This window comes from Athene cunicularia (genome assembly GCF_003259725.1).
Source record: "Athene cunicularia isolate RWA chromosome 2 unlocalized genomic scaffold, athCun1 chr2_part2, whole genome shotgun sequence".
In the NCBI taxonomy this organism is placed as follows: domain Eukaryota; kingdom Metazoa; phylum Chordata; class Aves; order Strigiformes; family Strigidae; genus Athene; species Athene cunicularia.
Window position 1 is genome coordinate 6,526,773 of NW_020799096.1, and position 27,734 is coordinate 6,554,506.

Consider the following 27,734-nt stretch of genomic DNA (forward strand, 5'->3'; position numbering starts at 1 on the left):
GATTCAAGAGACTCGCAGTTTAACTACCACAAAAGGAAGTACTTTCCTCTAGCTGGGTATTGTTTAATTACACAGCATTCTGCTGTAATTGCTCAGATGGAAGGGTAATTTCGAGCTTTGATGAACAGCATAAAGGTTTCCATCCATAACAGAGCTTACTCCCTTTTGGGATAACAAGGAAGGGTATTTACTTGTACGCGCATTATAATTTTGTCAGAGCCTGATCGCACAGTGCAGTGTGTGCCTTTTAGTTTGTTCACAGGCAGAAAACTCACTTGGTTTCTATAAACCAACAAGAGCTGTGACAGATGGGATTATGCTATGGAGTGATGTTTGAAATGGTCTCCTTGGCAGACAGAAATTGTTTGGAATTTTTTTTTTTTTTTTTTTTTTTTTTAAATCCATGTTTCATTCTGAAACAGAAAATTCTCCAATTTTTTTCCCCCAGCACCCGGAATTTCCTGTGGAACAAAAGGTTTGTCTTTAAACCAGTTCTACTCAGCACATTCCTCCTCTCTATAGCTTCTCTGCTGCTTATCCTCTCCCAGCAAAATGGAGCCATGCCGTTCTGCTCCTTTCCAGGCCTTACATGCTGAGGAAAGGAGGACTTGGCCCATCATGCTTAGTTCAGCAAGAGAAATCTGATCCTGCTCTGTTAAGGGGAGGAATTATTTAGGCTATAATTTGCAGTGATTACACACTGTTTGGTATGTTGTCATATGCCATGTTTGCACTCCCTCTGCCAACACATGGACAAGGATGTGTGTAGTCATTTATTAGGCTTGCACTAGAGACAAATGGAATAGCAGCAGGATTAGCTGTCATTCATCTTCGATTGAAAGCCTTTCCTTGGCCTGTGGTTGGCTAATGAAATCCACATCGCCAGAATTCATAGTGTTCAGCTGGCTGCAAAGAGAAACCCTCAAGATGCTTTTAATTAGAAGTTGTGAATAATGGTCAACTTGTGTGAATTTTACAGACAGCCACAAAAATCTGCATTGCCACTTTGAGGAATGAGCCCAGAGCTGGGATCCGCATTATGCAGACTTACATTTCCAGGGGCTATATGAACAGGTGTCTAAATTCTCAGCTCAACAGTGGGTGCTAGTGTCCCCCTTGAAAAAAAAGATGCTAGATAATGAGTATGACTATGTCATGCCTGTGACCATATCACTCCATAAGAAAGATTGGTTTCACTGCTTTCACATGGCATTTAATTGAATTAACAGTAAATAGTATTCTCACTGAAACAGTACTTCACTGTGTAAGTGAAATCTCTTAGGACTACAGTAGTACCTAACACATGCTAATGAGAAAGTTTTAAACTTCCCCTCAGTATTTACCTACGCAAGGATACTATAGTTTCAGAACAGTTTATCAAAGAAAATCTAAGTCCTCTAGTTTAACATTTTGACAATTAATGTATTTTCTAGGACTCAAAAGACCTGAAAGTCTGCTATCTCCCTTCCCTGTTTCTTCAAACAAGGTACCAGACTCTCTGAAGTTTCTGATTTCCTGTTGCTTCTGGTGCTGTGGACTCTGTTCCTCCTAGACAAACTCTTACTTAAGCACAAAGCAAGCACAACAAGATGGCACTGAACAGCAATCTAGGCCTTGGTTTTCAAAACAGGACCTCCATTTTTCTGGGCAGCTCCAGTGAAATGTTTCTATAATCTGACAATTTAAACTCATTCCAACCATTAACAACTATGATTTTATATAATTGCTGACTTAGACTCTAAGGTATGTTGCTTCAACTGGGAAAAAAACTGAATGTTATGTTTAAGAACTGATCTCCTCTCTTCTTATCTGTAAGTACCAAACGATGACCGTGCATAAGCCAGTCTTAAGTTACTGGAAGTGAAAATCATGGCACATTTGTCTATGCAGGCAGTTAATTGTCAGCTGCAGAATGAAACACAGCTTAGCAAATGTTCTGCCAAAGACTTCAAACTCAGCTGGGATCTCTGTCTGCTTGTGGGCTGCAGGGATTTTGAAAGCACGTTGGGTTCCTCAGATCTCTAAAGAGTTATAACTACATTTATTACTTCTACCATGCTTTTATACTGACTGCTGTTCATGATGCACTTGAGAAGTTCACACACACACACACACACACACACACACACACTTGCCCTACCTGCTTTGGTTGTGACTTTCAGCAAATAGCCATCCAAATCGATCTGAAACTGTGGTGTCTCGCAAGGTAGTGAGATGCGGGTCCCATTCCACTTCACTGTGAGGTGCTGCTGGAGGCTGATAGTGCTTCTGCCCAACACAAGGTCCACTGACTTTGTCCAGGAGAAAGAACGGGTCCGGCGGGCATCGTTTTTTACCAGCACCTGAAAGGGCGAGGCAGAGGAGGAGCAGTCTTTCGTCAAAACGTACTGACATGTTCCCTGAAAGTTAAATGTCCGTCCATCAAAAGTGTTGTAGTGAGGGTCTCCAAATACAGTGCAAACTCCAGGCTCTGCAGGTGAGTGAGAAACAAAAGCACCATATCAGGATCAATCAAAGTCTGAAAAAAGCAGTTGATAAGAATTTAGAGCACGCTGCTCTCACCTAATCTATCAGCCCTACAGGGCAGATTTGGCTGACGCCCACTACGAATATACATTTTTGAAAAACGGAAGCTTTATGACTTTAGTAGAAGTCTTCTCCAAAGTGAGTGTGAATCAAAGGCCAATTGATCCCTGGTGCAGCATAGGAAGGCTAACTTGTAGCTAGGAACCAAAGACACATCTTCCACCTTACATGTATGTCCCTTAAACATAATGTACCACCCAAACAGTTTAGGTTATTACAATGCCTCTGAAATTTTTCAAATTATTTCCTTTCCAAAAAATACAAGCTCCACTCATGATATCAGAGCAGGCATATCCCTGGGCTTGCAGAGCCCACATGTCTCTGGAGAGGTGTGACAGCAGCCTTCCTACTTAGCTTCAGCTTTGCAAACATGAAAGGCCTAGTCTAAGCAGTTCATCCAGTCTCCATCTCACTGACATGATTAGAGAAACAGACATGATTAGAAAGTCTTTCATCTCACCAGCTTTAGGCATCTCTTCTAATACATGGGGAATTACTCTCTGGAGGAGCCTGTCCCTATGCTTCCAGCTCTGGGAGTGCGACCAAGTATCTAAGGCTACAGGCATTCCTTTCAGACAGTTAAACTCCCCTGGGATAAGCTCCCACTCTTAAATTGTGTTGTGGGAGCAAAGCCTAATCCACTAACCGAAGCAGAATTCAAAACTACACATGCAAATTTTTGAGGCTAATTTTAATGTCCCCAGTTAGGCAGAGCTGATCCCCTGAAATTAAGTCATCAGACCGCTTTAGCAGGACCTGGTTCTGTCCATATTTTACAGAGACACACTTATAAATATTGTACATTTATAAACTAGGTACATTTATGTTTTTTCCCCAAATTAGTTGTATATCCAGAATCTTTATTCAGTGTTACAAGCTATCATATATGTTGTTTATACACAACTGAGTTGTGGTAGTCACTGTTATCATGGTACCAACTAAAAGTCAGTAGTACGTGACTAACGATGCAATGACTATGTAAGGGCATGGTATCGTTACCAATAATTTGCAGCATTATAAATGGAGGGAGATTTCTTATTGATGCTTGCAGCCATATGCTGGTCAGAAAAGTTGCAGCTCAAAGGCAGAACATTTCCACACTCATGTCAGTGATGCTGTGTTACCCTGCAGTTACCCAGCAATTGATTGAACTGCCTCGCAATCAAAGAGGGCAGCACATTTATTTGCATTGCAGCCTCCTGGTATAACAATAGGTCCTAACCACATCTCATTGCTGCTGTTCCTGGAAGAAGGAGTCTCGAGGCAGAAATGCACACTGCTACTGCCAGCTGGATACCCATGGGCTGAGGCTGCTTTTGAAAGATGATGCCTGTTTTAGAGGGAGAGAGTTTGGTGCAGTAACAGAATTTGACTCAATAATCAGAGAACTGTGAACAGCATCAATCAAAAAAAGAAAAAATAAAACCCAACAAAGGAGGGGAGAGTAACAAGGAACACAATCTATTAACTGAAAAAAAATTATCCAACTAACAATGGCTCATCTAAAAGGCAGCTAAAAAAAAAGACAAATTCAAACCTACAAAAAAGAAGGAGACATGGATATTATGGAGAAGAGGCAGGGAACTCTTCAGTGGAGTACAATGCAGTTTTGACTGCAATACACCTTTCTCAGAAGGGTTTTTCAGTCTAGGCAAAGTGCTATGCTAAAGCACCTAAAAGGTTTCTGGCATGTTTCTAGCTGTAGTTAAAAAGCATCCAAGGATACCTACACAGAGACACAGAAAATGGGGCTGAAGGGGACCCCAAGAGACATTACCTTTTCCTTCTCCAGCTGTAATGCAGAATCACCTGCACCTATGTTATTCCTGACAGACATTTATCTAACCTGCTCTTAAAAAGCAGTAGTAAAAGCAACTCCACAGCCACCTCCAGCAACATGTTGCAGTGCTTGCCAGTTGTTACTGCAAGTAAGGTCTTCCTGAAGTCTAACTAGAGTCTCCCTCACCGCATGGTACAGTGCCATCACAGAGCTCTACCTGGGAGATTTGTACTTTACCCTTGTCACATGCATGCTTCTTTAGCAAAGCCAGTACCTAGTCTTGGCATCATTATTATGCCTCTTTACTATGTCTGGCAACTAGGGACGAAGAATTTCAATTTCTCAAGGATATCATGTTGACAGCTCCATTAAAAGTATAAATGAACCACATTTGATCAACAGCTCTTGAAATCAGGACCAACGGACTTTAAGCAGAGCCTGAAAATCAAGACACTTAGGTAAGAGAGTGCCTTTAAAAACATGCACTTCAGTGAGTCTTGTTCTTCTCATTGATGCCAATGGGGATATCAGTAACTGTTTTCCAAAGTCCATAAAAAGACTGATTGATTCTCCATAAATTGGAAGGAACCATATAGTTTTTAATCACCAATGTAATTTTTACCAATGGGAAAAAAATCCACAGATTTTATATTGACACCATCTGACTTTATCAATACTAAATCATATTTCTGATTTCCATATGTACTCATGTAATTATCTGCATTATGAATATCAAGATATATTCTATTACTTGCCTAGATTATATTTCATTTTTTGGGGGCTTTTTCTTTAAACATCGTGACAACTTTTATAAAAACAAGGAAATTATCAACAAAAAAATCAGTCCAAACATAAGTGAAGATTTCAGAGGAGAGAACTGGTTTTTGTCTGCATTTCTAGAGGCCAAGAACATAGACATGTTATACATGTTATTAACTAACATATCGGGAGGGGGAGGCTCGTTCTTTACCTAAGCAAGTGGCTAAGAAGCAAGACATGAGAGGAACAAACATAATTTAGAGATGTGCAAGTAAAATTGATAGTACCAATGGGATCCAAAGGAAATATTTATTTTTAATTTCTAATGTGTTATGCAGAGTAATGTAGTTTTATGTTATGTTACATCGTGTCACGTCATATGTCAACTTGATGCAGTGCAGTTAAAATAAAAAAGAATGTATTTTGGACTGGATAGCTGAATGTCTGATCCAAATTTTGCTGTTTCCTTTAATAACCAAGGAAATGGGGGATGGAAAATCTACCTAAAAACAGACTGAATAATTGATTCTCTGATATCACAGTGTAAAACATTCTTGAAAGATTTTCTAAAATTGTGGGTTTAAAAAAAAAAAGTCCACACCCTGCAAGAGTGTGTGTGATAACTCAGGCACTGCCAATAAGAACTGGCTAGCCTAGAAATAAACCTTAAATACCGGGTGTAACAAGACTGCAAAAGACAGGCAACATGAAAAGAGTTCCTGCCATTTTTAGGTTTTGGGTCGTTTACTTCCTTTTGGAGAGTTTCAATCACATCATGTTTTATGGTTTGCTTCTTTTTTCCTTTTTTTTTTTTTTTTTTTCCCCCTTCTGAAACAGACCAGTCTTTCTGCCTGGCTGTTTTTGAAACTTTTTGGAAGCACCAGTTCTCTAGTTAGGATCATATGTGACTTGCTCCTCTGTTGGGATGTAATGAATGGAGAGGTGTTGTTGCATCACCAAAGCTACATTTCCCAGCGCTGGAGTAGGAATTTTGCTAGCTTGTACTAACAAGACATAGGGTCACGGGTGAAGATCCTTCCCTTTTTTTCCTACAGAAAATTATTCCCAACTTATTGCAGATACTCATTGTCTCTATCAGGTGTATAGGGTAGAGTTAGAAAAGGGCAATTATATATGATACTTCACCCTAAGACTCTACCAGCCTCAAGTATTTTCAGCTTAGGGATTTTCTGAGCTATACATGATTTTACTTTATTTAATAGACTTCTGTGAATTTGTCCAGTCTTCTCTTGAACCCAAAAATGTTTTTAGCATCGACAAAATCCCTGGGCAAAGTAAATGAAGAATCACTGCCTCTTGCTTGTTTCAAACCTGCCATTCATGATCTTTGATGTCTTCTTTTGCTCATTTATGCATGCACATGAAGGCAAATATACCCATTCCCTCTCTGTCCCTGAAAAACAAATTTTTCAAAGGAGTACCCCAGAGCTATGTTCAGGATGCTGTGATTTTTAAAATGCCTTAGGCACTCAGCTCTGATTAAACATTATTGAGAGCTGGCTGCAAACACCTCTAAACCTCTTTTAGAAATCCTGCATTTAGAATCCCAAATCAGTATTCAAAACTTCTGGCTTTCATAAAAGCTTCTGGGAGCCTAGCAGTTCTCACATTTGTTTTTTAAGCAACTAAATATGGACTGCATGCTTTTACATTTGACAATCTTAAACTACATGTGTGATTCATGCAGTTTGCTCAGGTCCCACCTAAAGCTCTACAGCTTACTTGCAAATTAGTAATAATAGTATTTAGGTGCTAAAGTGAATCCTATAGAATTCTCGGCATGCTTTCTTTGCACTTACAAATCATGTGCCAAATTCAAATGAAATCGTGACTTTCATTAGAAAAGGAAATGGGGAAGGTAACTGTGGGCAAGGAGCACTGTTTTTGAAAACACGTTTATCTGTACAAAAAGGAAGCTGAAAAAGCAATAGCAAGGAAAGGACTATTTTAGCTTTTCCCAAGTTTGAACATATGCTCATAAGGGGGGAAAAAAGAGTTTATGAAATCACGACCTGTTTTGGCCAATACAGAGCTATAAAAGTCTGAAAGATAACTCATTTCTAGTAAGTAGTGTGCTGAGTAAAGGTAAGAACCACTTACTGAAATAAGTGATTGCCAAAAAGTACCTTTCTGTCGTCCACCCAATGCCCCCAGCCCCCTAGACAGTATTTAGCCTTTCTAGAGAGGCTATATATATATATATATATATATATATATATATACTGCTTGGTGGAGGCCAGACAGTCAGGACACACATCCTGACCAGCCGGAGACCACGAGCATATTGGCTGGGCAATTAGCACACTTGTAGCTCCAGAGCAGCCATGGGATAGATTGTCTCTAGCTGGGTTTATTATTTGGATATATTGGGAATATAAAGGAAATGGGACACAAATCCATAGGAAATCAGGCTCTGTTAGCTCTGGTGCTCGTGGAATAGCTTGTTTTATTTTTTCAGGAGATCAGAGCAGTCAATTGAAGTCCAAGATGTCCAGATGTCTGGTCACACTATTCTGGGCTTGTAGCTAGTTAAGAGTGGCCAAGAAAAATATAGTTTAAATTATAACTAAAATTGGTTTGGACACTTTCTAAGTAAGGATAAGGAGGAAAAAATACAAGTTTACCAGCTAAGGGTGTTCTGGTTGCACATCTATAATTCACAACGATCTCAGCGTTTTAAAAATAAAATGAAACTTTTGAATGCAATTAGCCCATATGCTGAATTAAGCCCTAAATCAAACAGAACACATTATTAACTTTTGAAAACTAGCTACAGAACACGCATAATAGAATTTCATTAGCTCTTCTGTAAAAAATGCATAGCCATAGAGTACTTTCCTCATAACTGCTGCATAGTGCAGCTTGATATAATACACATTACAAGGTGTGGTGTCAAAAACTCCACAGGAGTCTTTATGGTCTATTTCATAAATAAAATAGCTATTCCAATTTGTCCAAATACATATTTATATAGTAGACCATCACAGCTGAAACAGCTGAGGAGGTAAATCATGAACAGCATTCCAGTATGAATAAACAATTGCAGTCTTTTTGTTGATGTATTTCTCCATGGCAAGTAAAGAACACAAGAAACAGGACCAGGAGGGGCCTGTGTGGTCCTTTAGTCCCATTCCCTGTTCTTACAGGTACCTACAATGCATAACCCCACTTTTTCATTTCTTTCTTTGTTTTTGGTTGTTTGGGTGGGTTTTTTTTTGCCTTGAAGACTCAGCACTTTTTTCAGTATTTCTATAAAAACACATAAAAAGAATGCAGGGCCAGGTGAAAGTATCAACCTTTACTCCTAAGGCTGGGCCCAAATACCCTTGAGTTTTGTTTAGCTCCATTGATCATTCTGTTAGTTAAAAAAGCTGCAGAATGATTTGTGATGAGTGAAATTTTCTGCCCCAAAAGAGGCTTTTACTGCAAAATTCATCATGTATACTCCTATACCTAGATAACTGCAGTCCACTTTGAAAAGAACTTCATCCACAAAGCCTTACAATGACTTGGGTAAGGCTTTGTTAGGATTACTGATCATGATTAAAATATATCTCCATGGTTGCAGTAGGAAGCTTTCATACTGCATGCTGTAATTTCAGCAAGGAATATCAATTCTTTGTCAAGGACAAAGACTTAACCACCATTGCAAATTCCCATCTTTGTCTGGAGTTGAGAGCAGTCTGTTAATGTTATCTGAACTCAACGTTTAGGGTTTTCCTTTTTTAATATGAAAATGACCTTGGTCTAACATAGGATTACTAATTTATGGAATTGACGTCAGTGGTGATTTTTCTAAATCAAGCTCAAAAGAGTACATTTCATTACATTTTTACAGCAGCATAAACTAAACTGTTGAATTTTCCACTGGTATGACCACTGTGTTTAATTAGTGATAACTGTACGCCAGCCATGAAGCTTAAACAGCAACATGCCAAAACTAACCATAGTTAACTTCGGCAACAGTAGACAAAAGAGACTCTCCAGCCCTTTAGGAGACAAGGTACTTTTTCTCTCTGCAACAAACTGCTTTGAAAATAATCCTTTGATTATTTTTCATTTTTCAGTTTAAAGTGTATCCTTTAACAACGTGACTGTTTTTGACCCACTTCATAGAAATTGGCTGCATTTAAACTGTACTCAAAGCTCTCCTGTGTACAGTATGTTCTTGTACCTCCTATGTTGTTTTTACTTGGAAAATTAATATCTGCTGGACCGCCAGAAATGTCTGGTGTGTTAATATGTGGAGAGAGGATCAACACGAGTGGGTGGGTGAGGGAAAGGGCTGTGCATGTACATCTTATCTCATCAGAAATTGGCTGAATTAGCGAAGTTTCTAATTACTATCTGAGAGAGTGATCATCACTGAAATCCTTTTGGCTTTTGCCCATCTTATGTCACAATAAGATTTACAGCACTTCTGACGCAAAGGTGGAATTAGTTCCTTTGCAAATGGTGGTAAAAAGCTAATGTTAAAATAGCTAGTGGTAGTCACCACTGCTGTATGACAGTGGGTATTAAAGCTCTTTGATTACATTACCCAATAAGCTGGGAATGGCTTTTTAATCATAGACGCTTAGAATACCCTCAGCATCAGCTCTCCTCCAAATACAAAATGGGTCCATAGTGAGACTCCTCTCAAAAAAAAAAAAAAGGACCCCTTTTTTTATGTGCAAGAGGAGCATGCCACTGCGGGAAAGTGCAATGAGACTCCCAGTCTCATGTACAGGCAGTGCAATGCAGATAGGACCCATAATAAGAGGCTAAGGGAATAAGGTTAGTTATCATGAAGGCCTTGCGGAGACCTAAGAGCAATCTGCCAGTATCTAGAAGGAGGCTACTGGGAAGATGGAGTCAGGCTTTTTACAGATCTGCATGGCAGGAAGACAAACAACAATAGTCTACCCTTAATTTCACATGTCTTGTAGTCATGACCATTCTGTTCTTCTATCACCAGTAAGTTCTGACTTTTTACATAACTGGTTCCTAAATGAGTTATTTGTACTGTGAAGAAATCTATTTTTTTGCCTCCCTCTCCCATGAACCAATTACCACAACTCATCATTCTCTGGCAGCATTTCTGAAGAAGTCACTGTACTGTCTTCTTTTTAACTGCTTACAGTAGAGGGTCTCCAGTGCTTTGAGGGAATGGCTGGCCCCATTATTTTCCTCCCCCTCTCATGTTACAAAAGAACACATGAAAAAGGTTAAACGAGACTCAAACATAAGAGCAGGGGCAAGATAGAGATAGATACATTCATGATGCTAATGACATGTCATGTTCAAGCAGAGATCTATGCAAATTTCTTCTCCCTTGAAACTGAGCTAACATGAAATCAATTGCTGGTCAGTTGAATCCTCTTTCATTTCTCCCTCTGCTCAGTATTATTTCAAGTGTTTCTGAGGTTGCCACTTGTATTTAATTTCATTTTGATACTGAAGCCTTGCAAACCAGATTTATTTTATTGTAAGTTACATGTTTCAAAAAAATTGAGCTGCAGAGTGGAAAAACAGGTATTTAGCATATGGAATTTGTGCAATCCAAGAGCACCCAGAACTGAGCTGAACAGCAAAACCAATGTGACTTTAGACAAAAGAATAGGCAACAGTCTCCTTAAAAACCTGTTCCTTCTTTCAGAAGCCTTCCTATAAATCATAAAAGCCCATTTTAGCAGTCTGTCCCTATTTGGTAAAACACTTAAACACGACCTGAAGGAAATACGCAATTGTATCCTGTTAACTTTAGTGAAGACAGGTCTCCCTGTTGACTTAACTAGGACAAGCTTAAAGATAAGTATTTGTGTAAGTGCTTTGCTGGCTAGGAGACAACACAAGTGATATCATAAGATGATCATTCTTGAAGTGAAGAGTAAAGGGATAAAAAGGTGATGGTTGAGCTAAACATCGTAGAGACAGAAGGAGAGCTTTCTATTGTGCTTTTCACTGCTGTTCCAGACTCTGTCTCAGATTTCTGCACACCTTTTTTAAACTCTCACAAATCATCTGCAAATGTGTTGGATTATATATATGCATAGCTGGGCTGTTATTTACAGGTATAAAAGGTACCCAGTCCTAAAAGTTACGACGCTATTCATTTGCTCATTTTATTGCCTACAAATTTCACAGGCCAACTGTATCCTTCAAAAAGCAGCAGCTCACATTTGACAAAAATAGTGTTATTTGCAAAAAGTAAAATAAAATAAAAATTAAATACCCAGTCATTTTATTTTAAATTTACAGATTTATAGGAAGCAAAATCTGTGGCCAGCAATAATCACCTGCCCTTTAGCCTTCTTCTAAATAAAAGGCAGAAAAGCAAACATAATTCTACTATATTTATTTTCTCTGAAAGAATAAAAAAGAATTTAAAGAATGTGAAGAAAGAACTTACTTTCAGTGCAAATAGGACAGCATCCTTTTCTGTTCAGGATTTTACCCTAATTGGGAGAAAGACAGGCTGATTTAATGAAGGAGGTTTTGGAGCAGTGACTGTGTTATGTTGTAAGGCTGGATAAGCCTTTGAAAATAGTTCAAGTTGTGTTTGAACTCAATGCCCTGGTTACAGCTTCAAATATCAGGTGCTAAAAACAGACAGAACTATTCAAAGAGCTTCCTGGCAGTCATAAGAAATGAAATACTAAAAGGCTTCTCTGTTACCGTTTTTCTCTTTAGAGTGTGAGAGAATTTTGGACTCATGTATTCATGGGTATCTAAAGCAGACTAGTCATTGGGTTAACAAGATTGCTACCTTTTCCCCCACCTCCCAAAATATATACAACACATTTCCTATGCACACACTTGTAGTTGCCACACAGAGGCAATCTGCTCTGCACCCACTCCCACGCTCCCCCCAAATTATTAATTTTTCCTACAAAAAGGGAGGGAAGGAAGGAAGGAAGGAAGGAGGGAAGGAAGGAGGGAAGGAAGGAAGGAAGGAAGGAAGGAAGGAAGGAAGGAAGGAAGGAAGGAAGGAAGGAAGGAAGGAAGGAAGGAAGGAAGGAAGGAAGGAAGGAAGGAAGGATGGATGCAAGGAAGCCCTAGTAGAGATCTAGTTTGGCCACATTTCTTTCATGGCTAAATCTTGTGGTCTCTCTCACCAAAGCATATTACTAATCATGAACCAATCTCCCCAGTGAAGTAAATGGACACGTATCCAAGGATGTGCAACATCTAAAAGCAAACAATTTGCTCTAGACATAGTAACATGGACAAAAGGTTTGAATCTTTATTTACCACTCTGCTCAGGTCAATTTTATTTATGGCTGTGTCTCATACAAGGCTGGCTAGAAGCAGGAGGGTTGCTTCTCTGTATGTACATTCATGCTCCTTTTCAGACTTCATCAAATTAAAAGATGTTCTATCTGATTTTACTTAAATTCCCTAAAGCTAACTGCCAAGGTAGAGGATAAGCCTGGAAAATTTCAGGCTGAATGATGTGTTTTTACAAGCAAAAACTGGCATGGGTTATAACAGAACTTATGGTGATATTGGAGCTTACCCACATTCCCATACAGGGCATGTGAAGCTGTGCTGCTCCCCAGCACTGACCCTTTGCTCCAATAGTAGTTGAACACAGGGAAAGTGCCATTTGTGGAACCACTGCTCCTGTTCCCCACCAAGAAGGTGAGTAAGGAGCAGCCAGCAAGACCAAGCAAACAGAGCTGTGCTACTCTGCCCACTCAACAATGCAAAAAAGCTCATGAAAACAGACAAGAAATAGGTGGTAGGTCTATGCAAAGAGCGGGGAAGTGGGCACAGGCAGCAAGCCCTACTGCTGTCTGCCTTGCTTTCTGCCTACAACTTCAACAATGTGCATGGGGAGAAATGAACTCCAAATATCTGCTGGCAGACTGGAGTGGAGCATGCTCCATCCTGCGTGTGCTTGATGTACCCAGATGGCATGAATGAGAGCTTGGTGATGACTGCACTTGGGCTCATCGTCCAAATAGCCCATCACAGAAATTTACTGTGTGCTTGTCTGAATGTGCAACTGCACGTGAACAGACTTGAGGCACATCTGGACTTAAGAAAAGGGCTGGATCATAATTTCACTGGCAGTGTGGACAATGCTTAGATGTTTGTGTGGCCACCAGGCCCCAGAGCAAAGAGAATAGCTGAGGCCCAGGCTGCAACAGGGAGACCTACCAAGCACCTGCTAGGACAAAATCCCTTAAAGGATGAACCGTTAAAACTGTACAGAAATAGGGAGATTGGCAACATTTATTTGTACGAACGGAAGACTTGCAGCTGAATGCCACACACTGTACTGCACAGCCTTACCTCTCATTTCAATAAAAGAGTTGAAATAATCAGCCGAGGTGGAAGTGGCAAGAATTCAAGTGAAATTGGAATCTCCAAAGGCAGCCTGCTGAGGCTGGTTACTTGAGCCACCATGTTGGCCCAAGATCCTGTTTTTGTCTTGTAGAATAAGGAAATCCATTATTGCTAACATGTGCTGCAAGAGTTCGTTAGCATTGAGGGTTCCCTTAGGAGTGGGCTAAGTGATGTGATCCCATTTTTCCCTATGAATATTTATAAGCAGACCACATTTGAGTCTATTTATTTTCTGGGATTTTTCTTCTTTTTTATGAGGTTTTCAATTTTATGTCTGAGGGTTTTATTTTCTATTTTTTTAAGGCAAGACTAATTGCGGGGGGGAAGGGGGTTGTTTGGTTGTGCAATAGCAACAGCTGTTGTTTTTTTGTGCCTCATTTGGCACTAGAGTAAAACCAGCAACTTTTTGTTTGTAATAATAACAGATGTGTATAACATTAAATGCAGTCTGTGCTAGAGATGGGAGAACGTGTTCTGAATAAATTTTCAACTCACTTGAAGTTCACGGGTTCAAAATTTACCCACAGAATCAAACTCTGTAAACGTCTTCACATGCCATGAATTTAATTCTATTAACTTTTGCACAGTCTTGGAGCACAAAAAAGGCTGTATGCTATAAAATTCATCAGGCTTTCCTCTAGCAGTACAAAAAGAGACATGTCCATGACCACTGACCACTACCACAGGCTTACAATGTTAGTGGGGAATGCAAAGGTGTAAGGAGATAAGGCAAGGTGGAAAATGGTAAGGATGGGTAATCAGAAAAGAGATGGCACAAGGCAAGAAAGTGGCTGGAGCAGGGCTGGGGCAAGTGAATAGCAAATTAGGCAAGAAAAGGTCTAAAGGGTCTCTGAAACTCAGTCCTGCCAAGTGTTGAGCTTACTCCCTTGCTATAAAGTATTTAAGCATGTGTTTAAGTTTAAGCACACATGGAGGGCCTACTAACTTCAGCAGGACTGGACACATGCTTAATAGCTTTGCTGGATGAGGGCCAGCATGTACCGCACCTTGCAGGCTGTACCACACCTCCAGGTAACAGAGAGGGAATATCCATGTGGAGTCAGCAGTCAGAAAGTAAGAAACAGAAACCACAAGCCACAGGGCTCACTAGAAGCCCAAAGAGGACTGATTTTACTGTAAATATGACAGAAGGGATTGAATTTGTGAGATATATTGCCTCTGCTACAGATGAAAAGAAGCTGAGGAATACACTTCCTGTAATTACTGATACAGGATTAAATGCTGTGAAAGAATAAAAGAAACAGAAAAATATGCCTAGCATATGAAAAAAATTAAAGAAATGGCAGAAACCGTCTTCAGAAATATCAAAAATGTTGAATAATACAAATGGTTGCACAGTATTGGAAATTTCTGCAGAATTACCACTTTGAAACCCATCCTTCTGAGAAATAACTAGCCAAAAATCTATGTTGATTGATTAAATAATATTCCATTGATTAAATAATATTCCATCACCAAAAAAACCCATATCATGCAAAAAGTATTAAGACTGCATGGTAGAGCATTTAAGTCAAGGAATAATATTGTAAATTCCTTGTGAATCTTCAATCCTTTCACACTCAGTTGTGTGTATCACAACACTGTTTAATGAGATAATTTTATGTAGCCTGACGCTCTAAGGGGCACTAAACAGCATTTTATTCCACAGCAGTCTTCAAGTGTCAGTAGAGACTGTTCACTGCCAGAAGTATTGTGAAGAGAGAAAAGAAATGGAGTTCACACCCCTACAGTTTGCAGAGACAGTAGTATAACTCTATGCATGATATCCACACTTTCAGTATCAGAATCACTAACGTATCTGTGTCTTGAATAATGTGATGTATTTAATTAATGTTTATAGATTTGTGACAGAATATCTCACCAAAGGGAGTGGAGCACAGATGAAAAGTAAAAGATTTAAATCCACTAGCATATATTATTTGCTTTAAAATTATTTGGTACCCACTTGGAATAGGAAAACAAATCTCACTCTGGAATTTACATTCTTTCTCCTACTTGTCCTTCTAATTTAGCTTGAAAGAGCAGAAATGTAATGTGTTCCTGTGGAGGAAGGTGGGTTTGCATGCAGCTTGCTGTAGACTCCGTTTTAAGGCAGGAAGCAGGCTGACTGGTTAGATACTAGAGGGAATGGTGCAGCTGGGTAACAAAGCTGGTATTTTCAGACCTAAGGAAATGGACCTTGTCTGAAGACTCAACTTGGAGGTCTAGGGAAGTTTAGGACTTCACATTAACCTCAGAGGAGATTGTGTAGCAGCACTGAACAAGTTCATCAGTCAGTTGCTGATTTCGTCAGTCAGTTGTTGCCACAGGACTTCTTGCTGCAGAATTTTTACCCACCACTATTTTCATTTTAGATCACCTTCAGATGATCATCTCAATGCACAAATTTATATATGGGTACTGCTGAAGTGGTGTATTTCCCTTAAGTTATATATTAAGCCATATTAGTTATTTGATCTCAGAAGCATCCTAAATGTTTGAAATGAATCATCAAGGGAAAAATATAAATGAGATGCAGTGTGTGCTAGGTTCTGGGCCAACAAATAATTTGAAGAGACTGGAGGAGTCCAAGCTCTCACCTCCTGCTTATACTGTGAATGGCCTGAAGGGAGCAAACCTGACTGCCATGAGCCACATCAGGTTCCCAGAAAAGCAGCTCCATTTGTTCACACTTCCCAAAATGTATGGAACATCTCATGTGAGGCCTATTAACAGGAGAACTGCCCTCTGCAGTGAGTGCCAGAGTGACAGGAAAAGGATGTCCCCTCTTCTGAGGATGCAAGCATCACTCTTGCAGCTCACTGTCACAGCAGAACAGGGAGTGCCAAGGTACAGGCTCTCTATTCCACCACTGCTTCTGGCTGTCAAAAGTTCACACATATAAAATTTTACAAACTAGAGTTTGTCATTTAAAATTTTATACCTAGGTGTCTGTGACTCATATTTTCCTCACTGGCTTCCAGGATGGAGAAAGAAACACTGAGAAGGTGTAATGCTAACGACTTGGCTCTCTTCTGCAGTTCTGTTCAACGATCTGCCCCTACATGAGGTGCTATTTAGAGCTCCCTCTTCTGAAAGCTTGAGTCATTAAAATAAAATAATTTGTCAGTGACAGAAATCCAAGAAACAAAGATTGACTTTAGCTCAAGGTTTCAAGTAATGCTAATTTTTGAAGCAATTAAGTTATGTTACAATTACACCACTTTTTTGGGTTCACTTCAGACTTTCAAATAAAAAATACTCAGGCTGCAACCATAGAGAAAGCAGCATGGCTTGATTTAAATAATTTGCTTAGCTTTGTCTAATTTACATTTTCAACCAAGTATTAAGCCTCATATGCACTGAGAAATGCAAATACAGCAATCTCCCATGGCTTTCCATAACAATATACACAATCTTGAAATATTAACATAGTCATCTCCCCACTCTATAAAGCTATTAAATATATGGGAAAGAGATGTTCCAGTGCAGATACCTGAGATAGAGAAAGTTAAAGGGAGGAGGAGAAAAGGAGCACAGAGTCTTCAGACCAAGAACAGAGGCAGGAAGCAGTAGCACACTTGGGGAATGCCAACCTAAATTAATTCACCAGAGGATCCCTTCTTTTCAGTCTCCATGCCCCACTGCCATGCACACACTTTCAGGAAACACTGAAAAAGATAATGGTGGAGGAAAAAAAAAAAAAAAAAAAAAAAAAAAAAAAAAAAAGAGAAGAAAGCTCCGTTCTTTTAAAAAACTCACATGAGGACAGCTGCTGACTGGAATGCACTGTTTCTTGCGACACTCTGTCTTGCCTTTCACACAAGCACAGATGGTACAGTTCACAGAGGACCACATCTCTCCATCCTGCAGGAGGGAACATGATATAGTATCAGCTGGGGTGGCAACAGGAAGCTATTTCAGCAATGTATCATTGCACAAGAAAGGATGACTTTCCCTGTTGGCATTGTGTCATTGTTTAGTCTAAATTATTTTGAGGTGTCTGTCCATGGCCAGTCGGATTAAAGACAAAGATCAAATTCAGCAGGGTGTTCTTCCCCTTGGCCCTTTAGGTCAGAAATTAATTTTCTCAAGTCTAACCAAATCACATTTGCATTTTTCATTAGTGTCCTGATTATTTGCATTGTTTTCTCTCCAGTATGTGTCTGAGATGTGATCACACCTACCACAAATTTTCATTTAAGCTCATGTAATTAGAAAAATCTGATTCACTGGGTTGAGTGATGTCTTTAAGTTGTTGCATGTGAAAGTATTTGATTAATATGTCAGCATATAGTGAATTTATTCCCAGATGCAGCATCATTTTGACTTAGGGCAGGAATGGTCGAATAACGGAGTCTAATTTAGATTATTTACAGCACTTTCACAGATACTTGATCTGCTAAACATCTGAAAATGTTTAGAAGATATACAGTGCTGAACTCCTCAAATGCAGAGCAGGTAAAACAGTTTATGTATGGCTCTTAAAGTATTAGGTGCGCAGTAGAATATGCCTCATGGTCTCATCCCCACTTACCTGGGAAGGACTGCTTGTGGAACTGCCCGACTCCTTTTTACACAGTGTTGCATCTGCCAAGTGTGGTTCCTAAAACATTCTGTCTCACCCACTTACAGTCTTGTGCTAGACTGCTTAGAGCCAAAATGTGCATGTTTTCTGTTTACAGGGCTGCTGTGAAGGAAGGGTGAAGATAGACCTGACAGGAACAGGCTGTCCAACCAGACAGCTGTGAACAATTACGTGCCCACCTCAACATGATGTTCTGACCAGAGAGAAAAACAGACTAAATCTGAAATGCCAAGGAGCCTAACTTATTCAGCACAGCATGCTTGGTCAACAGCTGTCTTTACCCTATTTTTTATTTCCAGGCCATGTTACGATTGCCTGGTTTTCTTGATGCAGCCCATGTTCTTGTAGGCTTCTAATGACTGCTCTCCAAGCATCTGCTAAGATACCAGAATATACCACAGCCGACTGCATGCAGCTACCCTGATTTTTTGTCTCACAGCTGGTTTTGCACAGGAGTGCAAAAACACATTCACTGTGCCCATTCTACCCGTGTTTGACGATTAACTTCAACAGAGCAATGCTGGGTTTACCTTTTGGCACATGAGGCCAGAAATGGGTGTACTGTCTCATTATGTTTTCTTACTTCATATAATACTTGGTAATATAATAAAATCTTCACAAGAAGCAGAATATTTTAGTTGGGTGCCTAAGAAGCAGGCATTTGTTCCTGAAGCACAATAGCACCAGTGTGAAAGTGCCAATCAGATGGAGTATAGTCTCAGCGTACAGTAGGTTCACATGTAATTTCCAGAATAAACACTTCAGCTATGTACACAAAAGATGGAATAAATGGGAAGCAATTCTGGCTGAGCAAACCAAGTATTCACAAAGGATTTAACATTTGATCTGATTCAAGGGTCTCTTAATTCACAGATGGCCCATGAGGTGACAGAATCTTTTTCAGACACAGTGTGAAAAAAGCCGCACCACTTGGAAAAACAAACACGGTCTCAGCAATAGCAGAAGCGTTCTGCAGGGAATCCCTTGTGACTTAAACTTTGGGTGAGAGTGCAGTAGGTAACAGTTATTACATGGCTATTCCAATATAAGATGTCGGGGGTGCTGTCGTTAGCAGAGATGTGAAAAGTAGTAAATCAAGACGAGTAACTTTCAGCCAAGACGAACTTCACAAAGGTCCTGTTGGCTTACCTATGGAAGAGACTCTTTGGCTCAGCGGATAAAACCTACATACCACTCCGAATATGTTCTCCATGAATATCAGTGTTTGGGAAAGCAGAGCGTTACTATCTCATACTAAAAATGCACTATTTGTCATGCGTCACTTCAAGAAGGAACTAATCTTTAACTGCTGTGTATGAGAAGAATTTACAAAAACTCAGAAAAAAAAATAGCAGATGGCAAATTTTGCAAAGCTTTGCCTCTGAGTCATTTCATCACCAACCAGGATGGTGAGGATTCTGCTAAAAAACAAGCCACAGTACTAACTTAGAGTAAACTCATGCTGTTTCAGCTGTTACAATAGCATCTATACTTATGCCACACCTGAAACTTTACCTGGAAGATCTTATTGCCAAACTTGCACACTTTCACTTCCTCGGGAGAGATATATGAGACACACTCCTTGCAGCAGTGGTCTTTGCTTTTATTGCATTCACCAGGAAGTATGCATCTCTTCTTACATATCACTGTTGAATCCTAGGTAAAAGGGCAAAAGGAAATCATTAAATCATCACCAAGATGTTTGTGCTCCTGTGTGTCCTTGCCATAACATTTCTGCTTGCTCAATCATTGCATTCACCCAAGCTATAGCCCAAATGCTTTAAATAGGTCAGCTCAGAGAAAATAAAAATTATTTATTGGATTAAGGGAATCTTTCATGGTCTGTGAAGTTAAAGATCAGCTTCTACTTCTGTTGGTCTGAAAAATCCTACTGATTTGGTGACACTTTCATTTTTTTGCCTAGGTGCAAAAGTGCAAGTGGCCACAGTCATGCTAGGGAACTAAAAAAATATCACTGTCCTTCAGCAGAGATGTGGTAATTCACCATTCAGAAGCTCCTCTTCCACTGTAATGTAAACTTCAAGAGGATCACATAGTCTGAGTAACCTAATTTTGCATCACACAGAATCAGGCATCATGGCTCAGCTGAGGCAGTTAGTAACTTTTTAACTTTCCTAGCACAACTGCAGGTGCTCTTTAGATCAGATTCTCAGGGACCACACAAGATGCCAAAGAAGAACAGTATCAGGGCTTACACTCCCACAGCCCCACGAATTACTGCTAAGTCAGACAAGCCACAGCCCACAATAGCAAAGCACTGTGGACTTACCTTGCATGTACACATTGTGCAGTTGTCATAAATAAATGAGGATCCATTATCATACACGTTGCTGTGAAAGAGGCAGCTTCCAAATGGGAGGTCAAACACTTTCCTCTGCCCTGAATATAAATAAACAGTAATAGAAACAGAATGTGGTTGAAAAGATGCCATATTGTCAACAAAAATAGTAGGGCTTATTGTCACCAGACCAAATTCATGTGCAATGTGTCATTTGCTATGTGTTTCCATTTTGGTGTGAAAAAAATATGTACTTTTAACAGTTCGCTGTTCTTCTAGCACACATTCATCTGTACAAATTCTACCGTAGGAGGGAATATAAATATGATTTATGGGATGTTTATATTGGAAAAATCTTTCTTCTCTTTCTCATTATAAAGTGCACAGTGCAGCTAAAGGAATAAGTAAGCACTGCAACTCCTAGGGTAGGTACACTTAAACTAGTTCAAACAGTCTTTAACTTAATGCAGTAAGTTATCAAATAAAGCAGCCTTAACTGATTTTAGCATACCTACCTCAGGGGTTCACAGCAGCCAAACTAAATCAATGCAGTGACATTGATGCAAAAAATATATAGGTGTTGTCCGGTCTCAATAAGATAGCTTGGTGTTGTTCACACAACATTGCAAGAAATACAGGCATTTGCATAATTTATGAACAGAATGAGGGCATCATAAGATATATAACCCATAAAATATTTGGGTTACGTGAGAGTGAGGCAAGGGTTAGAGCACTATACAGGGAAGGCAGCATCAATATCAAAACCTCCCTGAAGTCCTGCGGTCCTGCAAGCACTTTCAGATCCAAGTTGCAACACACTTTGCGGTTCTGCAAGCTTCTCTTGTTCCTCAGCTTCTTTCTTAGTAGGTTATTTTAAACAAGTGACCATTAGGATACATAAACATCAGCTCTTTTACACAAACACTACACTTATCATTCTGGTTTTGAACACCTTCCCCTCTTTACTTTTGTGGCAGCCAACTAGTAAGTTCTTTATGAATGGCTGCCAGTCTCCCAGTTTATCATTTCTGAGGCCTGATGTTAAACAGGCATCAATTCCGGGGTAGGGAATGTCTACTGTAAATACATACAAGAAGTCACTAAGTACTAGGCCAATACTTTAGCTCTAAAACCACCAGGTCTTGGCACACTCAATAATTCTTGATAAATGTAGAACAGTTTCAAAGACAAAGGTTTCATTTTTCCCTATTAGTGAGCAAAAGGATAAGCACACAACAAAATCCATTGGATTAGCCTTGAGCTTTTACAAATCTAATGTTAAAATAACTATTAAACAAAAGTTAAGAGATAATTGCTATTGTTCAGTTAGACACAATTTGAACATCTCTCTCTTGAAAATTAGCTACCTTGGATTAATCTGTGTTTGGTTAACCAGTTTTCCTTTTACTGTATGTGCATCTTTCTGAAAAGGCTTAGTTTGTCTTGCAGGACTGACATATGAAATCTGTTGAGGATGCTCAGGAGCCCTAAAAAGAACTCCTCTACATCCATACACACCACTTATGGACAAAGCCCAGCCATAGTCCTGCCTGTAACAACACTTCTACCTCTCTATGTGGGGCTAGGACTTCAGTTGCATAACTTATGTCAACAAGTGAATGGAAGTCCAGTTCTCTCTCACACCCTCTTGCCATGCCTTGCAAACCACACAGCACAACTCTAGGTGGCCAACCCAGTTCATATAGTTGGTAAAAAAAACACCGACAAAGGAGCTACCGCTTTAAAAGATGTGGTGGTGAAGATATTGGCTTAATGGTTGACTTTGCTGGCTCATAACCACTAGTTAAACTAATAATTCAAGTCCCAGTAGAGTCCACAGCATTCTTCTAAGCTATACGCCGAGCATCAGGAATTCAATTGCAGGGAGGTCTTCCACATGATACTTTAAAAACTATGCCTCATCATCCCTGAAAACATTTCTCTTTCCCAACTTCCATGCAGTGTGCTACACATCCCTCAGCTCTGCCTCTGCTCCAAAACTTTCAACATGTCCCTGTGAACAGACATTATCTATTCACAGGTATATGACATGCTTTACAGCAAAGACCACATAAAAAGAAAAACATTATTACAAATGAACTCATTTATAGACATTTCTAAGAGGGGAAAAAAGATTGTAGAAAAATCCACATGAAGCAGTCAAAAATTAAAGCTGGGTTTTTAGTGCTTAGATCAAGGAGGAGAAGGCTCAGTTAGGAAAGGCATGGGCTGGAGAGCACAAGGGGTGTTCACAGAAGGAAAGGAAAAATGTCCTCAGCCAAAATAGAAGCTCAGTGTTTGGACTGTTCTCTCCATTTCATTCCTCTACTGTATTACTCTCTGGTTAAACATTTCAGGCAGGTATTTATCTATAGGACTTCTCAATTAACAAACAAATAAATAAATAAATTCAGGTTTGTTTCAAGCGGTCAAAAATGTTATGTATCATATGATGCTGAAACTCTCTATGGCTTGCTGCCACCAAGGCCAGACTTCTCTGTACCCCTAACCTAGCCCTGAAAACAAACTTTGGAAAGTAGTAAAGATATGGTCAAAATGACAAAAAGTTTCTGTGGAAGAACGGGGAGTTATCAGCTCTGAAAATTTTTCAAACCTGGTTATAATCTCATAGAGCAAATTAAAGCTAATTTACCTGCAAGGATGCAAGTGCTCCTTGTTTATGAAATAGAGGGACAGATGCTTGAGGAATGTTAATCTGTGGGATCTGTGGACACTGTAAATGCAAAATAAGGACTCTCAAAAGTCCCTACCTTCCTTGGCATGACTTGGAAGAACTAGCCCTTCTTAGAGGCCTCTGACTTACTCCTTTAAAACGTGTTAGAAAGACGTAATTGAAAATATTCCTGGCTGAAACTGTGATTCCACCTTAAGGCGGCAGACTCCTGGGTCCTTGGCCTCTCTGACAACAGCTTCTAAGAATGCAAGTTCAGTCCAGAAGTTTCCTCTGACCTGCATTTCCTCAAAAACAAGAATGCAAATGCACACTCGAACAAAAGTATGAGAGGGTGAGGCCTTTTTCTTGTGTCAGACTCCAACAAAACATTTCCTCCCACCTCAACCTCCTTTGTAAAACATGTGTAGTGAAGGTGGGAAACATGTCTATATTTGTCTCTCTAAGCAAGCCAACTGGTCTACGCTCAAATGCTCTTCTGCAGCTACTTGCTTAGTACTACCCATCACAAACCTACACACTGACCCCGAGTACCTGTGTAAACATGTAGATTATAAACTCCACTGTGCAATACTGTCTCTTCCACCTCTCAGAATTTACCAGCATTATGAAATACTGGTATAAAAGATGCTACCCAGAAACATATTGTATTAATTTCAAAATTCCCAGGAAAAAGACACTCACCTAAGCATTTGGGACAACACTGTCCAGCAGGAATGTGACTGAGGTGCTGGGGACACGAGAGAATGGGGCAGACTTCTTGGATGCACTGTGTCCTGCCACCCTGAAGGAAAATAGGCTCAGTTAAAAAAAAAAATAAATAAAGCAAAATGTCAAGTAGACATGCACACACCCACACAGACTGGTAACAAGTCTTGAAAAGCCTTATCCAAAGCAGTATTTGCCAACAGAAATTTCTGCTTGCATCAGGCATACAATGAACGTCTACAACTGTCCTCTGACACTTTCTATATTGCTTGCAGACCTCAAGCAATGAATGTAATGGTTGAAGAAACAGTGTCTTTCTATCTTATTTCTTGGTTTGGATATGAGAAAACCAGGGAGAATAAAATCATTATCCATGAACCTTTCCGGATGTTCAAAAAAGTTATTGAGCAATTTTTTACATTATCCTTCATCTCCTGTGCCATGCCCTTCTAGGCTTGTCTGGGACAGGGATTAAGTGCTGAAGCAAGATGAGAGCAGGTGTTCTTCTGCTATGTCCATGACCTCAGAAACCAAATAAGCCAAAATCACTTAAGAAAGCACATTCTTGTTAGTCTCCAAGTGCAACTATGCAAACCCAGAAGGTCTGCTTCAGAGGACTGAAAACCAAGAGGGTATATGAAATTTTGAGAATGAATGAGGCAAAAAGAAGAAAAGAAAAAAAAAAAAAAAAAAAAAAATCCCGGTGTATTAATGAATATCAGAAAAAGAGAGGCAAAAAACACAGCAAAGACAAAAGCACAGAATATATGTCTAAGATTAAGTCAGTCAAAGGAGATCTTTGTTTTTATTATGCTCTGTTGCCTCATTACTTCACCGTGCTTATAGAACACTGTGTTTAGCTCTGGACCCTCTACTAAACATGTGCTCCATACACTCATGAGAGGTCCAGGTTGTTAAACTTTAAAAATCAGTCCACCTTTGTCTTACCAAGAGAAGTCAGCCCTTTTCATCTAACTGTCCTGCCTTATTTATCACTCAGAGCTCCAGGCTCATCCCAATAATAAGCTTTGTGTTCCTGGATGCTGTGATGGAAGACTTATGAACAATCTCCTCCCACCTACATGCTAGATGCCTCTCGGGGCTCCCTGGGGAAAGATGGAAAAAGCTGTTCATTTTGAAGAGCTCTGTGTCTGAAATTATGGTATGCCATTGCACTCCTAATGGCCTCAGTGAATCATGTAAAAGCTTTTACGCACAGGCAGACCCACATATACACTATTATACAGAAAATAACATACTGACTGTACCCCCATTCTATAATAAGTTTTCAGGCACTGAAGTCTAGCTGTCCCATGGGGCTACCAAAGCATCCTGAATGCACATGGCTAAGGACTGCTCATAATTCTTTCACTGAGGCATGCAGGAACACAGAGTTTATTGTAGACTGAAATGACTGCTCTAAATTAAGGGTCAGACCAGAAACTTGACAAAACTAAATGAATTCTTCACTGATGTTCCTTGTGATGCTCAGGGAATAGCCCTGTGAGAAGAGACACAGGTGCAGAATGAAAGAGAAAATACCAAAGAAGGGGTCTCCAAAGCAGTGCCGTCACTCAGCCCAGGGAAAAAGGCTAAAAGACAAAGTTCAAACTTCGGTGACAATTCGGCAAATGGGAAAATAGGGCATGGAGGCCTCATTCAGCCTGCTGACAGGATCAGGGATACATCTATGGAAGATAAAGCAATGCTCCAACACATGGTAGGCACTGGTCCTTTCTTGCAACCTTGCTTCTGTATTTAATACTCAAATACCCTATGCCTCTGCAAGAACTGCTCTGGAGTCTTGTTCCTCTCACAGTCTGTATCAAAGCTCAGGCTGAGCACATTATTGAGACATTATTTTGCAGCCTGTTGAATAGATTTTTTTTTTTTTTAATACAGAATGCCATAGATAATACTGAATATTTTCCCATTTCAGCCTTTTGTTTATCGCTCCTTTTTAACCTTTTGTACTGGCCCCTCCTCTGCACAAAACTAAGTCCAGTTGCATCTCTCTGTTTACCCCACTGCTTCTCCTGCTTCCAGCTGTAATGCTGCTTTTTCTGACTTGCTGCTGTCCTAGACAGGCTCTTCCAGGCTTGAATATTGTGCTAGGGTGCAAGTTCAAAAACAGTCTGAAACAAATCAACATGTACCATTTAAAGAAAGACTAATTCTACTTGCCCTACAGAGTTTAGAGAGAGAGCTCATTGGGCACTATAAGAAAATATCAAAACCTACAGAATATATTTCTATTTTCTTAAAAGCCTCAGACATTTCAATTCAAAACTCACAAAGCATTCAGAATATGAGTTTTCAAAGCAGGATTAGCTAGTCCTGCCAGTGCTTTAAATTGCATGGAATAGAGCCACATAGAAAAAAGTGCAACAAAAGTTCAACAAAAAAATTAAGGGAAAAAATAACTCGAGAGAGCTGAAAGGCTGGCTCTGGATGGTCTAAGCCAGGGTGGGAACTGCACAGTAAACACCTTGCCTCCTCCACCTCCCAATTACATCTATAGCTTTTAGCTCACATTTCCCTGTTAAGCATAACATCTCCCAGGCAGCCAGAATATTCCAGGTCTGAAGCAACACCTTCCAGTAAAACCAAACCTGAATTGGAAGCCAGCACAGACCAATAAAGCACAAGTGACATCTGCTTCCTGTGAGAAATGCTATTCAAGAACTAGGCAAATAAATCCTTGAGCGATAGTTACATGAAGTCTTAATCAGGGGATGCTGCTGCAAGTCCACAGTCCTCTGGAGGTAACAGATTTTGTAAGAAATCTAGTCTACAATGAAAAGATTCACTTTCCACCTCAAAGACAAACAAAATCACTGTAACTCCTGCTGCCACCTCGTATTTGCAAAATAAAGCAAAAGGCTCCCTGGCATCGGCTCAGAGGGTGCTATGGACTGAGGTCTTGTTTCATCTCAGCAGCGTTCTCAAGAGACAGAAGAGAGGGGAAGATGAAATTGCAATTTCTAACTCTCCCACGAGAGGTCCATCTTTGAGAAAGACAGATGAGTCTTTCCTAAAATGAAAGCATGGAGCTAGTCTAGCTACCCATCCATCCACTTCTGCTAAACTCCCACCTCGACTACGACATTTCACTGTTCAATAAGGAAGGAGAAACTTGGCAGAGTTGAGAGTGTAGTTTCTGGGCAGGCTACCCACGTGCCTGGTGCACGGCCTGTGTGCTAGGACAGACAGACAGAAAAACGTCTGCAAAAAAAAAAAAAGTCCATCCAAAAACTCCCCAAAGGTTGGGAGCCTGCTGTAATTAATCTCCAGGAGCCTTGGGCTTCATCTACCATGGGAGCGAGAAGAGTGACCACCTACAGCAGAGCTGCCCTTGTCCTAAGCAGGTTTTGAAAGCATTCATGAAGTCTTGGAAGGGCAGAGGTTTTCATAGTCCCAATTTGTTTGCTACTGATAATGGACATGTCTAAATGTAATAATATTTTATATACATGTTATTTAATATTAAAGCTTAACTTCAGTATTATCAAGAATCATGTTTCTTGGGAGGATCTCATTTTCCATTTCACTTTCTGGCTTTATCTCTGCGCTTTAGTAAAGCTATAAGTCATGTAAAAAAGACACCTCCCTAGTTTTGCCCTATGTTCACCTTGTGCTTGAAAGACTCCACTAATTCTCCAATAGAAGTAAAATTTCCATTGATTTTGCAGAACATTTTGTCTAAGTGCTGTATTAGGGTTCAGTCCACAGGGGATTGCAGGCATTTATTTTTAACTTTCATTCTAGAAGAAGTGTGAAAGGTTTAATTTGCTATCAGTGAGGCTATCCTTACAGGGGAAAAACATTATAAAGAATTATCAAAATTACATTTCTCTTAACTCCAAAATACATATTCCAGACATTTAGAACAAGGTCAGATGCACACTGTAGCCTCGGCAGGGGTTGCTGTAAGAACTAAGACAGATGTTCAAGGTTTTCTCCAGCT

At 39.8% G+C, this 27,734-nt stretch overlaps 1 protein-coding gene across 2 annotated transcripts in view; it reads right to left on the reverse strand.

Moving 5' to 3' along the window:
- BMPER (BMP binding endothelial regulator) overlaps nucleotides 1-27,734 on the reverse strand; it is a 149,133-nt gene that overhangs the window by 49,386 nt on the left and 72,013 nt on the right. Inside the window, exons 6-11 of one of the 2 annotated variants that reach the window (XM_026843994.1) lie at nucleotides 23,744-23,843; nucleotides 20,359-20,468; nucleotides 19,584-19,724; nucleotides 17,243-17,347; nucleotides 11,538-11,583; nucleotides 2,141-2,470 (exon numbers count right to left, since the gene is read on the reverse strand). In XM_026843994.1, the coding sequence (XP_026699795.1) occupies nucleotides 2,141-2,470; nucleotides 11,538-11,583; nucleotides 17,243-17,347; nucleotides 19,584-19,724; nucleotides 20,359-20,468; nucleotides 23,744-23,843 (832 nt within the window). The remainder of the gene's footprint in view (nucleotides 1-2,140; nucleotides 2,471-11,537; nucleotides 11,584-17,242; nucleotides 17,348-19,583; nucleotides 19,725-20,358; nucleotides 20,469-23,743; nucleotides 23,844-27,734) is intronic. The other variant, XM_026843995.1, reaches the window with a different exon arrangement.